The sequence below is a fragment of the Coturnix japonica genome, chromosome 2, assembly GCF_054131305.1.
Source record: "Coturnix japonica strain WE chromosome 2, WE-NBRP24, whole genome shotgun sequence".
Classification (NCBI taxonomy): Eukaryota; Metazoa; Chordata; class Aves; order Galliformes; family Phasianidae; genus Coturnix; species Coturnix japonica.
This window is the reverse complement of record NC_140664.1, coordinates 88,371,947-88,386,587: the sequence shown is the minus strand read 5'-3', so window position 1 is coordinate 88,386,587 and position 14,641 is coordinate 88,371,947. Positions and strand designations below refer to the sequence as shown.

Here is a 14,641-nt window from a genome sequence, read left to right as displayed (position 1 = left end):
ATGATGAGAAACAGGAGGTCAAGCCCTTCCTGATAAACCCTTTGCACCGAAGAGATAACTATTAAAAATTAAGTAGACGTGCAGGAAAAGCAGATCAATTCTAAATAGTTTTTGAGAACACATCAACTGTTTTGCTGCCAACCTGGATGTTCTTGTGTGGTCTGTGTTTCATCAGCACAGTGTCAGGCAGTCTTAAACATTACAGTGCAAATTAGAAGGTAATACCTTTTATTATGTGCTCCACTCATTCTTTATGGAAAAGGAAATATATACATGCTCAGAATCAGCTGGACAAAATAGTGTGTTCTTTGATTTCTGCTAAGATTGAGCAGGCTGTCACAAGTGCTGAACTGGACATCTCTTGTTTGAGTGCACGGGATATCTGGTACCACAGGGGCAGAAAAGGCAGCAAACTCTCCACCAGCATTCAGCTTCAGCTTCAAAACCTGACTGCTTTATGGTACCACTGATACTTCATATCTGGCCTACAGCTTTAGTGTATGCTAGTTACAGCTCAGCTGGCAAACACATTCAAAGAAACTTAGTTTTATATGTTAAATATATTGCAGGCCAGGAGCTACACATGCTGTTTGGTAGACAGGAATGCAGACTAATTGTGTGAGAGCATGGCTGGGAATCAGGTAGATTGGCCTGTTTTCTTACCACCACCCACAACTCGTCGCACAAAGCTCACTGTGTGATCACAAGGCTTCCCTTTGAACCAGTGAGGAGCACTGCTTGTGAATATTGACACAGCACAGCCCTTCACCGCAGACAAAGCAGAATGACATCAATTCAACACAGTTCATCTTCCTGGGAGACGCTTCCCATGGGCAAAGTTAGGAGACAACAAAAGATGTTGGTTGTGGGCAAGGTCCAGTAAAAGGTTTGATTAAAACAGAGACATGCAGTGAATGAAGACAACAGTCCAAACTGGGCAAGTAGGCTGCTGGTGGGGCTGTGTTTCTGGGCAGCAATAGGAATTCTGTTCTTGTAATGGGGCGAACTGATGGCAAACCATGGGAAATTTTCTCACAGTTACAAGCTGATGAGAAGCATCTGGAATCAGGTTTCTGTGTCATGTGAAACCAGCTTTGTCTGTCTTTTCCCACTCCAGCATTTTCCTGTAGCCTGCGCAGAACCATTGCCCCTGTCAGCACAACTCCTGCTATTACAGTGGCAGAGTTTCTTGTTTAGTGCTGTTTTTCTCACTAACCTGTTTTCTCTCCATTACACCGCAGGCAGAGGACCTTTTTTTAGCTGTAATTTAATTCTTAATTGGGAGTAAAATACAACGTGGTAATTATTTCAGAAAAAGAAACCATGTATTTAAGTCACTCCAACTTAATGACCAAATAACTTTCTGGGAAAGGAAAACTTAATATCTCACATAAAACAGCTGCAATATTATCACCACTGTGCTTTCCTGCAGTCACTCATTGCTCAGAGATCTGATCCCAAACCTCAGCTGCTCCCAGCACCAGGAAGGGAGTGCTGATGGGCACATTCACATGTCTGTCTTTGGTTTCTTCCCCCCAGCTTGCCAGTAGTAATGAAACACATCTCCAATTCGACTGTGTTAGCTGCAGTTCTTTATGCATTTTGTTTCAGAACATTCTCAGATCCATGAGGACTTGAGAGGGAAATCCAGCTCTGCTGCACAATGCAACAGAAATCTCTTAAAAGGACACAGGAAGAATCTTTAAAAAGATGTTATGTTTTTATTATTTTATTATTTTTTTATTTTTTTATTATATAGTTTTATTATTTTATTAAATGTGTGTAATTATATTCCAGGAAATCTCCAAAAATCCCTCTGATATGGATTATCTTACTTGTTTTAAAGGAATAAAAGCTTTTATACTGTAAGCATTTTTGGCCATAGGTCATTCCACCACACTTCCCTTTAGGATTTCTCAGAACTTCTGCCACAGAAAATCAGTCTCTGAAGTACATCAAGATGTTTTAACCTATCTTACACTGTGCTCTCAACCACTTCTTTCACACAAAGATTGGATCAGGCCTGAACACCAGAAATCAAGACACAAACCATTGGTAGAAAAACTGTTTTCTCGCTTCATGCTTCCATCCTCATCACATCTGCCTTCCTCCTTTGTTGTTATCCCTTCTGATCTCTGGAGTAAACTGTTTCTGTAGCATATTGTTAAGTATACGGTGACTAGACAGCACAAGTGAGACTTTGGTTGCATTTGTTTATGGACCTCTCTAAAATCTACTGGAAAGTAGCTTCACTGCTGGATGCACTCAGCTGATTCATTTCCTTATCTTTCTGTCCAGATACAGTCACAAGGGGTAATTCAATTGTTCTTATCAGGGCGACTTTCTGGCAAGTTTCCTCTGAAGCTGAGAGAATTTTTTGTTAAGCAGGATGTGTTAGTACAGCACCCTCTTGTATTAGGAATTCAGTATTGCAGGACGTTGACCAGTGGGGGAAAAAAAAAACAAACGATACAGCATATTTTGTCTCCTTAGATTTCTAATTTTTTTTTGTAATGACACTATCCTTTATATCACCTATTAGGAAGAAGAAAATTATTTGAAGAGGACGAGAAGTATGATGCCCTGAGGAATGGAGGGAAGGAGAAGGACACGGCTGAAGTTTGCCAGGAGTTCTCTCTTCCAAGCCCACAGCATCCAACTCTGCATAGGCACCGCTGCTTCAGCCTAGAGTGCAGCACGATGCTTCTTAAAGCAGTCTTTTTTATTTACTTCCTACTGCTCTGGGAACTGGAGGTTAAAGAGTAAGGCTGCTCTTTGTCGCATAGTTCCCAGGGATCTCACTTCCTGCAAAGTGCAGGCGAGTACCGGGTAGAGCTACACAAAGATTTTTTTTAAGTAAGACAGAAAAAGTTCAAAGAAAATGCGGAGGCTCCATCTCACCCAACACATTTCCTCAAATTGGAGGGAAAAAAAAAAACATTTTTCTGAAAATCTTACCTTCATTGCTTATCCTGAACATAAAATGAGAAAGCATGTTTTTTTTTAAATCAGGAGAATAAATAAGTCTGAAGATATTTCAATGATGTCTGGATTTAAAAGAAAGCAACAAGAACACCGTCTTCATCTTTTCCATTATCCGTTCCCACTGTGTTACCAGTTTATATGTTTAAAAAAGTAAGAACATGAGTCATTGTTAACAGTTTCCCATCCGCAATATCCCTCCCTTCCATTTTTAATGAATTCAACAAACTCTTCCAGGTTCTGTCTATTCTCAGTGATCAAGCCTACTGCTGCGTCACTCCCTTTCTGATCGAGTTCTTGAGCTCTCAAAGGGTTGCAGACTACTGTCATCAAAATAAAGCCTACATTAGCTAAATCATAGAATCACAGAATGGCCTGGGTTGAAAAGGACCACAAGGATCATGAAGTTTCAACCCCTTTTCTATGTGCAGAGTTGCCAACCACCACGCCACGCTGCCCAGAGCCACATCCAGCCTGGTCTTGAATGCCTCCAGGGATGGGGCATCCACAGCCTCCTCGGGCAACCTGTTTCAGTGCATCACCAAAACTTCCTCCTAATATCTAACCTAAACCTACCATCTCAGTTCTTTTCAGCTTTCCCTTATGGTACCTGTTGGCTATCAGTCTCATGCTGACAGGGACAACTGTTCTGAGTCCGAGTCTCTTGATCTGTGACTCCTACTAGAATGGGACTATTCATTGCAGGAGGGAGAGAGAGAGAAACACATTCTTCTTTAGTTGATCACATACCTTTAACTACAGCAGCAAAGCAATTTTAAAAATAAAAACCAAAAACAACCTGCACTAAAACAATCCAGGTTAATGACAGCAGAAAGAAAAATGCAGGCATTTTCAGTGTCAGGTGTACTCAGTAGGTATTCTCCAGTTTGGCAGAACTGGAAACCACTACAAGAGGGAGTGCTACATCCTGCAGACATGGAGATGAAAACAAATATAAAAATAAACAAAGTGGGAGGAAGAAAATGAACTGCATCATGCAGTCCTGAGAAGATGCTCTGCATCTCCTGAACTCCTCTGGCTTTGCCTTCAGGCAGCAGAAGCAACGATTAGCAAAAGATTTAATGCTCTTCCATGCAAAGTGTCTGCAGCAAAAGTGTTCCCTGGGTACTGAACCAATGACGTAGTTTAAACAGGCTACAAATGACCTTGATGGATCAGTATGTAGGAAGTACAGACATTCAACAGCTCAGTGTCAAATCCTTAATGCTGAGGAAATCCATTCTCACACTTTGCAATTCAATGAAATATTACCATATGAAAATAATACTGTTTATTTGCCAAAGTCTGAAAAAAACAAACTGCATTCACTCAGTTTTCTTCACAAAGTGAAACAACAAAGGCAGAGGTTGTAATTTATACAACTTTATATATTCTTTACAAACAACAAGGAAGGTATTACCATTCTTAAGTTAATTTTAATTTGGTGGTTCTCAAGTACTTTCCAAAAGAAGTACTTTGTTTTCTTCCTACTTTTCCTTCAGCAGCAGGGATAAATAAAGCTTTTTCATACATCACAGCAAGCTTGTCCTTCACAACAGATCCACTTTCCACTCAGAAAAGGGAATCTTAAATCCTAGCAACAATAACTAATCTTAACTGAAGTGCATTCGGCACATTCAGTTCCCAAAGCACACTGACATAAATGATTAACTTCCACATATACATGGAATGCTGAAAGCTATTCTGAGGCAAAAGAATTTTTAATGCACAGAGGTTGTGACCACAACTTCTGCTGTGCAAATCCTTCTGCTTCTAAAAACCAAAGACAGACATGTCATACTTTCCCAAGACTTTTCTTAATGAAATATCCCACTAATTTCTGCGGTCTCTGCTGATACTCCACAAGTATATCATGTGAGCTGCTGATCTGGTCCCCTTCAAGCCGATTCAGGAGAGTGACACACACTACAGCAGCTGGAAATGAAAAGACATATTAGTTAGGTATGGTGCTCTGGTACTCAGTCTAAAGCCATAAACATTTGAACAAGTGTAAGAACACTATCATTGCTTATTCTTTTTTCCTGTAATTTACTGAAAAATAGTTAGCTTGTGTAAAAAAAAAAAAATTAATATCTCACTTTATTGATTAGGTAAGATTTATGATGCTGCCAAAGGTCTGTAACTGATTAAGAATTACAGCCATAAGTCTGCACAAAATCTGCTTTCAAATCAACAAAAGGGTAGACGGTGATTTTAGCACAATACATTTTAAAACCATCTGGCTGATTAAATTAATCAGTTGCTTCCAGCAAACTTCAAAGCCTAGCTGAGGAAAACAAATCAGTGCTACAGGGTAATGAGGTTCTTTTATGACTTATGTGCTTGCCAACGGCTGGAATAGCAATTGACCAGAACTGAAGTACACAAGAACTATGAGATGTTTGCATAAATTCTGAATACATATGACTCCAATCAAGCAATTGTAGTAACAGTTCTACAACCAGACCTGTTTCATGCATGTATATTATGCAGAAGGTATGTCAGTACCCCATTGATAGTTTTCACCTGAATTCTCCTTGAATAAAGCAGTTTTAATGTTAGTTTACCTCTGACACCACTGAGATTGCACATTGCAGCAAAGACAGAAGATTCCATCTCAATGTTTCTGACACCGGAATCATAAGCTTCCTTCAAATACTGCAGTTTTTCTTCCTCGCTATACAAGCAGATTGCACCATCCAACCTGCCCTGTCCTGCAAAGCCATTTTGCAGAAATACCAATGAAGACCAATGAAGACGATAAACCAAATTAAATTCCTAAAGTACCCATTTATTGCAGTTTCCCATACACAGTGTTTAGATTTTACTATCATCTTCCCCCATCCCCAAAGACAAAGAAGACAAAATGACTCAGTTATTGCTGGAGCTTCTATGTATTACTTGCATTTTTTATCATGAGACTCACAATAACTTTACTGGTCTTCTCCAGCTTAAACTTTCAAACTCATAAACAGAAGAATATATCAAGTGGTTTTCCCCACATGGGGCACGTGTCAGAATTTGGCAGCAAACTATATCTGCTTTAAGCTGTATGGAAGTGCAGCACTTTTTCCTGTATTTAATCACTGTTTGGAAAAACCAGCAGGCCTGAAAATGCCTTCCTGATACTAACTTCAAAAGTTTAGAGATTGGGAGTCTCTTCTGCTAAATAGCTAATACTAATTCTTAGGCAACTTCTAGAGAGAGTGCAGTGGAGGGCTACAAGGATGATGAGGGGCGTGGAGCATCTCCTTTATGAGGAAAAGCTGAGAGAGCTGGGACTGTTCAGCCTGCATTTTCTAGCAGTGCCCAGCAACCAAACAAGGGACAACAGGCACAAACCCAGATAGTTCCATCTGAACATGATCAAGAACTTATTTACTGTGAGGGTGGCAGAGCCATGGAACAATCTACCCAGAGAGACTGTGGAGTCTCCTTCGTTCGAGATACTGAAAACCCACCTGGACATTTTCCTATAGGAAACCTGCTTTGTCAGGGCGGTTAGACTAGGTGAGCTCCAACCCTTTCAATACTGTGCAATACCATTCTTTGGAAATAACAATTTATTCAGATTGTTTGAGATTAACACCTACAGGTAAAATGGCAGCACATTACATACAGCATAATTAAATGACATGGTATTTTACTATTTCTTTTCAGGAGGTGTATTCTGAAATTCATGTCCTCAAGCCTCTTTTCAGCTCCTGCTGTCTGTATCGAAAACATTCCTGACTCCTTTTTTTAGTGCAGCTTGGCTCTGCAATTGGTGACTGAAGACGTGCACAAGCTGACACTGCCTGCTTCTGACCCACCTTGAAGACTATGAAGAGCACGCATCCCCCTGCAGACTGCATCCTTTTTCTCACACCCAGTAACTGCTTGAGAAAGCAGCATTAGTTGCTGTCTTCAACCCATTCTCATGAGATTTGGAAGATTTTGTTAACAGATTTGAGACATCAGAGAAGCACCTGATGTCTGCATGTCAAGCCACACTTCTGCTAGTCTTCTGCAGCCATACCTTCATAGAAATCCAATGTGCACATAGTGTTTCCAATGACAGTATTGAACTGATTGACTTCTTTACTGCACTGTAACAGCTCTTTAGCCAGCTCTTCGTCTAGATTTGTGCTGCGAATTATAGTTTTTCCCAGAACAACCTGTTCAAACTGAGGTTTGAAGGTGGCATCTACTGACTGCCGGGTTATAACCACTGAGCCTGGCTCCAGACCTGCAGTGGAAAGAAACAGATGCATTTTCAGAAACAAATACAGATAATGCTTAGCTTCCACAGACAAAAAACACACATCTTCACCCAATCCTGTTTCATTTAAAAGTGATCATTTTACCCCTGAAATCACAAAGAAATTTTTGTGTGTCTGTGTATGCCTCACCACGTCAGTTTATAATTGCAAATATATTTGGAAACAAAAATGAAATTTTGACTTATTCATCATATATTCTTTCTTATTTTTGCTATTTTATACAGTCCTTCTCCTTCTGTCAGATCTCTTAAGTGCATTTTATCTATCTAGAGAGCCAAATACCACCTTTTCTTGTAAAAATATTTATTGTTTGAAATGAAAGGACATTAGGACCCAAGAAGTAAAAGAAATATCACAGTTTTAAACTAAAAGAGGGGAGATGTTAGGGGAAAAGCTTTCACTCAGTGGGCAGTGAGGTGCTGGCACAGCTGCCCATAGAAGCTGTGGTGCCCCATCCCTGGAGGCGTTCAAGGCCAGGCTGGATGGAGCCCTGGGCAGCTGAGCTGGTGGCAGGCAGCTCTACCCTTGGAATGGGGTTGGGGATGGGTGGGCTTTGAGGTCCCTTCCAATCCAAGCCACTCTGTGATTCCATTGTATGATTAAATGTACTCAGACAATTTGCTGTGGAAATCTGTTCTGAACATCAATCACTCGGGGAGAAATACTTTGCTCTCCAACAGAGATGCTTTGGTTTGATGAAAAAAGGAAATCAAGAGGGGAAATACCTATTCCACCCGAGGTGCCAATGCGAATAATGGTTATGTTGGAACACTTGGCATGATACAACAGTTTGATCAGCTCGTGCAACATGATTGAAATAGAAGGAATGCCCATACCGTGCTGAAATGAAAGCAGAAATTCATGTTCGACATTCACATAGACAATGAAAAATATACATGGAAGGAGTTAGGCACTATCTCCTTCTTGGTACTTTTTTCCAATTGTCACTTAACTCACCATCAGAAAACACTCACAGGCCTACTGAAATACTTTTGAACAGTAAACAGAAGGACTCCCATTGCAGCTGTGGACTATGAATGAAGTTCGGTATTTCTATTAATCTTGACTTATAAAATATGTATGCTCTTGAAAGTATAATCAGCATCCTTTCTTAAGTTTACAATAAGTTTACTTCACCATGGGTCTCTTCTTAAACATGGGGAAAAAAAACTCTTTTTACTAACCTGAAATGCTAGTGACTAATTAAGCTAAATTTATTTAAAACACAACCATTGTTTATTTAGTCACAAAGTTCAAATGCAAGTCCACTGCAGCTTGCATTATGATGTCAAGGGAAAGGGGGAGAATGATATTGGTTACATTATCTCAATTCAAATGTGTAACTGCATCTATAAATTAAAGGTGTGAATTTTTAGAGCACATACACAGGTTGGTGGCACAAGTCTCACGTTACGCCCATCATAAGCTATGTTAGCACATTTGAAAATGCCACTGTAGGTATATGCAATAGATGCATTTTTTCCAGTGTCCCACATATATCAAGTGATGGCTCCATTATTCAGGATAAAAAGCAGGGATGAGGCAGCAGTGATTCTGCTCAAAACATATATAAGGCTTTACAACACCTCAGGGTTACACTGAGGGACAAGAAGGCATGAAAAGAATCAATGTTTTAGGGGCCAGTCCTTTTACAAGAAAGGGATAAACAGAAACTCTTAATTAGCCAACAGGACTATTCTGAATATGGATGAAAACACATAAAAACCAGACTCCACCAAAAGTGTTTAAAAGAAACATGCTTCATATTTTCTACTTTGAACAGCATCACTGAATCATGTTCAATCTGATGTATGTGTAGTATCTGGATGGACAGTTTTACGTTATGTTTCCTAAAAATCACTTACACTGACTGACAGAACGGGTCCCACTTTGTACATGGCGTAACGGTCAGTTCCTGCACAGATGTTGGGGTAGTCACCACCAGGGCTCCCAAGACCAAGTTCTTCAGCTATGTAGGCAATAAAAGCTTTCATCCGTGAAGGACTTCCTCCTACACACACAAACTGGTGCAGATGGCATTCAAGAAAACAAAAATTGATTGGATGATTCACGTAAAGGTAAACAAGAGTACGCTGTCACCTTAACACAAAGCTACTCACAGACGTGGTTCTTCTCTCAATCATTCTAAAAGGCCATTAAGAAAAACACACACAAAAAAAATTCAATACAGCACTCAAAGGCCTTCAACCTGATTGAACTAGTAAAATACAGATTTTTACTTCAAGGCTGCAAAGATGGACTTCTAACTGAATAGAGACTGCAGTATTTGTCTTTTTGCTTCCTGAAAAAAGACAGCCAAGAACTATTATAACTTATATGGATAGTAAAAAAAACATACCTGCAAGTCTTATCCCCTTTCCATTCCTCCCTCAACTGGCAATATGCTGCCTTGTTTAATTTTATTTAGATGACAGCTCTACTTTTACCTTCTGCAGAAAAGCTTTAAGCTTGCTGAATGAAATGCAGTTTCTTACCTTTACATCTCCAAACAGTGCAGGAAAATCATGGGTACTGGTCCCAAGAGCAAAATGGTATAGGATGTCTTCTTTCATTTTTTCCAGGTGAGGGTTGCACAGATGGATAGAATTTTCTCTGTCAGGACAGCAGCATGGTGGAACATACAGAATACATACAAAAACTTACACCAAACAGACCCTAACTTTGCAGTAAAATTTATGAAATGCCACATTTAAGCATGCCTACACTACCTGATCTTGTTTCCACACAAATTACATTAGGGAAATCCTAAATTTTATAAACTTCCATCATGTAATGAATCACACCTGATACTAAGCATTCCATTAATTGCACAAGATGCAAGTGCTGAAGAAAAGCCCAGACAGTCAAAAATTTACAACAGTGCAACCTTTACCTTGAACAATATCAAAGCTGTGACCTAGGGTGGGGCTTTGAGGTGAGCAGAGCAATGGGAGCAAGGCCAGGGGATATTCAATAGACCACCTTAATACACTGACAATATACAGCAAGCTGACAAGCAAATTTGACCTGTGTGTTTTGAAAGATCCTCCTTGCTACCTGGGTCAGGTGGAAAGAGTTGAGTTTCATAGACAGGCCCAGACAGAATTTCTGGCAATTTGCCTCACTGTTTACTCTGTCACCCAGCCAGGAGAAAATAACCTATGTCCTGAAATCGCTAAAGAGAGTGCAGAGAAGGCCAGGAAAGCAGCAAATGAAAAATAAGAAGCAAAGAAAGAGGGGAAAAAATGGAAGAGAACTACAATACAAGAAGAAAGGGAAGGAGAGGAAAAAGTAAAAAGAATTCATTTCCTCTTAAGCTGCTTCTTGTAAGGAAGTGATACACCTAAAAAAGACAACTTTTTTGAAAACCAGGAAATGCCAAAGCATTGAGAGAAAACTCAACTATTTAGCATGTGGGACTGCCTTCATGGAAAATTTGGTGGTGAACTAAGCAAACTAAATGACTCATAAAACATCTTCCTTCTCTCTGTATTCCATGTTTAACGTTCAGCTGAAACAGGTAGGAAATATGAGTCAGTCATAGCAAGCTGAAGTAAAATGCCAATCAAAACTTCAAAGCAGTTTTTGAGAGATGAAATAAAGAACGAAGTATCTTCCAGACAAAAGAAAATGACTTAATAGCTTAATGAACGCTCACTGCAGTCACAACATGGCTCAGCAAATTTGAACTAGTTTGTCAGAAGGGACAAATGAAAGAGTTTCTCTGAAGTTTATGAAAGAAAAAAAAAACAAAAAACAATGAAAAACAACTTTCCAGGAAAAACTCAGAAGCCTTAACATAACTGTTCATGTTATTTAGATGTTTTAGATTATCCTGTTTGTCTTCTAATGCCTCTCCAGAAGGGCAGTACTTTCCTGTTGGTCCTACATCTTTATCTACCACTTCTACACAGGATCTATTGTTATCTTAAGAAGCCTAAAATTGCCCTCATGCTCATACTGAGTTCACTGAACTGTCCAATTGAGGGTCCAGAGGAGGGCCACAAAGATGACCAGAGGGCCTGAGCACCTCCCCTGTGAAGACAGGCTGAGGGAGCTGGGCTTGTTCAGCCTGAAGAAAAGAAGGCTGCAGGGTGACCTCATTGCAGCCTTTCAGTACCTAAAGGGAGCCTATAAACAGGAGTGGAGTCAACTCTTTGAAAGGGTAGATAACAGCAGAGAGGTTGTGGATGCCCTGTCCCTGGAGGTGTTCATGGCCAGGTTGGATAGAGCCCTGAGCAGCCTGGTCTAGTATTAAATGGGTAGGTTGGTGGCCCTGTCTGTGGCAGGGGGATTGGAGATTCATGATCCTCGAGGTCCCTCGCATCCTGGGCCATTCTGTGATTCTGAGTCTGTGTTCCTCAAAAAGCAAAGAAAGTCATTAAAAACCCAGTGCTCTATCACTTGTTCTTGAAAGTCTCTCTCTAGTGTCACCATCAGTTCATCAGCAGCTGCCACAACCAATACAATGCACCCCAGCCCATCCTCTTTGCCTCTGTCCACCACTGCCTAATGCTCTCAGTAACTGAAAGAGCAATCTGACACAGCTCTCCTTCCACCCAGCTCATCCCCTGCCTAAGGAAAGCAGTTTGGTACAGTGAGACCAGGAGGAACAAAGAGCAGGTTATGGCACTTCGGCACAGTGCACACCGCCCAGGAGACTGCCAGCTCCCTCAAGCACAATTCCCAGGCTACCTTCTCCAAGCGGTTTCATAGGACTCTCTGCCAACACCTAATGGGCCGCTAATGCAGAACAAATAGCTGGCTGGGCTGATCCTTATCGAAACGGCTGTTAGACATATAGAGGATATGACCTGAAATCACTTCACAGTTTGTTCTCAGACATGTAAAATATATTCCCTTCTTTACAAGCAGTAAAACCTTCTCTCCAGGAAATAAACTGGAAAAAGGCGAGGCCTCTATTAAAAGGCTGTGAAACTCAATTGGTACGTGCCAGCACTGCTGTCTTCCTGCCCGGCCCAACTACAGCTTCCTTCCTCAGCTGTGTCTGCATTCCACCTCCTTCATCTCCTATCCTTCAGCAGTGCTCCTCACCCCACAGTCTCATTGCATTTAAACACTGTAACTGATTTGTGCTTGTTATCTGCCCATCCAAATCTAATTGCAGACTTGGACCCTGGGGTAATGGGCAATAAAAGTAAGCATATTGCTATCTGCACATGGAGCCAATGCCCTGTATTTACAGTAGAGGCAAAGTTTGCCTGATAAAAATCTTGGGCTCAGTGGAGCAGACAATTTATTCCCTCATGCCGCTCAAAGCACCTGTATTTATAGGGGGTTTCATGAGAACATGAATATCTGAGGGCTAAATGCACACATATGGCTTTACTAAAATGAGTTAAAGGATGAGACAAACAGATTGAAATTTGTGTTCTATCTCGTCAGGCTGCAGGTGAAGCCAGAGGTGTAGACCAAAGTCAGCATTTAGACAGCGCATTGGATTCAAAGCCATCACAGCATCGTCTATGCCTGAAAAATTCATCGCCATTATAAATGAAAATGGTTTTCCAGAAAAGCAATCTATGTTGATACTTGATGTTACTGTCCATACTTCTGTACTACACTTCATCTTAACAGCCGTGTAATGAATTTTAGGATTTGGGAAGGGGGGTAAGAGTGAACTTGGACATGAAAGGAAATTTCTGTCTCACCTTGAAGACTGTCCATCTTCTGTTTTCTTCTCATTTGAGAGACCAGGAGCCATGTGTAGGCTTGGACCTACAATTATAGTTTAAAATAATTTGCTATAAATGCATTAGAACAATCTTCTGTAAAGCCAGCATCGCTGACATTGCTAGAAACCCCCAACACGGATGACACAGTCACAAATACTAAAACAAAAACCAAACAAACAATTCCGCCACACTACAGCTTTTGTAACTCTGGCAAAATGAGCACCCGTTGTTTTCACGGCTGAGCATCCTCCCTGCCCTCCTCCTAACACAACCCCCGCCTCACCACCGCTTCTGCCGTCCAGCAGCACCTGCCTTCCTGCCGGAGAGAGGCACTTCTGGGGGCTCTGACCTCTCAGACCGCTGCCGCTTCTCCTTTGCGATGGCTCCGGCCGGTCCCCGCAGTTCCTCTCTAACCGTCATACGCCCGAAAGACGAGTTCCAGGAAACCTCTAACTCATCATCTCCTCTTCCCGAAGCTCCTCCTCGTAACCCTAAGAGCACTTCTATCTGCGCCTCCCGCAGCGTGAAGGCGACCAAAGAGTCCCAGAAATAACAGAGCTCCCGTCCCTCCCTCATCCGTTTTTCTAATCCATTGCCCTAACCTACGCGAAATAAATGCCTAAGTGATCACGATGCTCCCTTCTGCGCTCTCTGTAAATGTATCACTGGGGCTGTGGTACGAATACAATGACAGAATTGTACATATAGAATGAATCATCTGCTATCGTTTTCAGCGGTGACTAGATGCAAGGCTAGCTCTATCCGGGGATGCCCTTCCAGGTAGCCCCGAGTGACAAAACCTTCCTTCTCCCCCTCCTTACAAAGGGACGGACCGCACGGAGGTACTAGTACGAAACGGAAAGCACCCCGTTCTGCAAAGAGATGCATTTGGACAGAGCCGAGAAAGAACCGGGTGAGAGCAAACTGAAGGCTGCACGTTAATAGCCACCGAATAAAGGAAATGTATTAAAATTCATAAAGGATGATTAACCTCCCTCATTTAGAACAATAAACTCGTTCATACAGATCTCCGCACCGAACGGGAGGTAACGCTCACAGCCCCGCTCAGTACCAGCCCCGCATCCTTATGGAGGCGCGATGCGAGTGGCCGCAGCGGAGCACCGCGCCCTCCAGTGCCTCCCCCTCGGGACGCGGTCTCACCTGAGAGCCAGGGGACAGCGAACACCACGCGGAACGCTCGCACAGCTCCAGCCGTACCGAACCGCAGCTCCCTCCTCTGCCTCCCGTCTGCGGCAGCGGGCTGGGCCGCCCCGCCCCGAAGGAGAGCGGCACCGGGAGCGGTTAACTCCTTGCGCGCCGTCTGAGCGGTGATGGAGCTGACTGAGCGCTGTGAGGCTGTGGCCGAGCTGCTCCTCGGCTCTCTGCCTCGAGGCTGCGGGTTCAGCACAGCTCCCTCAGCCCTTCTTCATAAGAGAGGTGCTCCAGCCTTCTGACCATCCCTATGGCCCTCCTCTGCACTCACTCACGACCTGTTCCACATCGTATTCCGGAGGCCACAGACCTGTATGCGATGCTCCAGATGTAACCTCACAAGGGCAGAGCATAGTTGGGACAATCACCTCCCTCTCCCTGTTGGCAGCCCCTCTTTTGGCACAGCCCACTTGGCCTTCCAGACCGCAGGTGCACACTCTGGGCTCACGTCTCGCTTTTCATACACCCAAGTTTATCTCCACAGGGCTG

General features: G+C 42.3%; 1 protein-coding gene across 4 annotated transcripts; it reads right to left on the bottom strand.

Annotated features, from left to right (window-relative positions):
• Positions 1 to 4,349: 4,349 nt before the first annotated feature.
• UPP1 (uridine phosphorylase 1) lies at positions 4,350 to 14,195 on the bottom strand. Of its 4 annotated transcripts, none has more exons than XM_015854376.3 (8): positions 14,102 to 14,195; positions 12,917 to 12,983; positions 9,740 to 9,857; positions 9,110 to 9,268; positions 7,970 to 8,084; positions 7,001 to 7,210; positions 5,550 to 5,696; positions 4,350 to 4,917 (listed from the first exon to the last, which is right to left on the bottom strand). In XM_015854376.3, the coding sequence occupies exons 2-8, from the start codon at positions 12,967 to 12,969 to the stop codon at positions 4,778 to 4,780; spliced, it is 942 nt and encodes a 313-aa protein (XP_015709862.1). In that variant the 5' UTR covers positions 12,970 to 12,983; positions 14,102 to 14,195; the 3' UTR covers positions 4,350 to 4,777. The 4 variants fall into 4 exon arrangements, with proteins under 4 accessions (XP_015709862.1, XP_015709863.1, XP_015709861.2 ...); XM_015854377.2 differs by lacking the exon at positions 14,102 to 14,195 and adding an exon at positions 13,224 to 13,457; XM_015854375.2 differs by lacking the exon at positions 14,102 to 14,195 and adding an exon at positions 13,249 to 13,446.
• Positions 14,196 to 14,641: the final 446 nt, after the last annotated feature.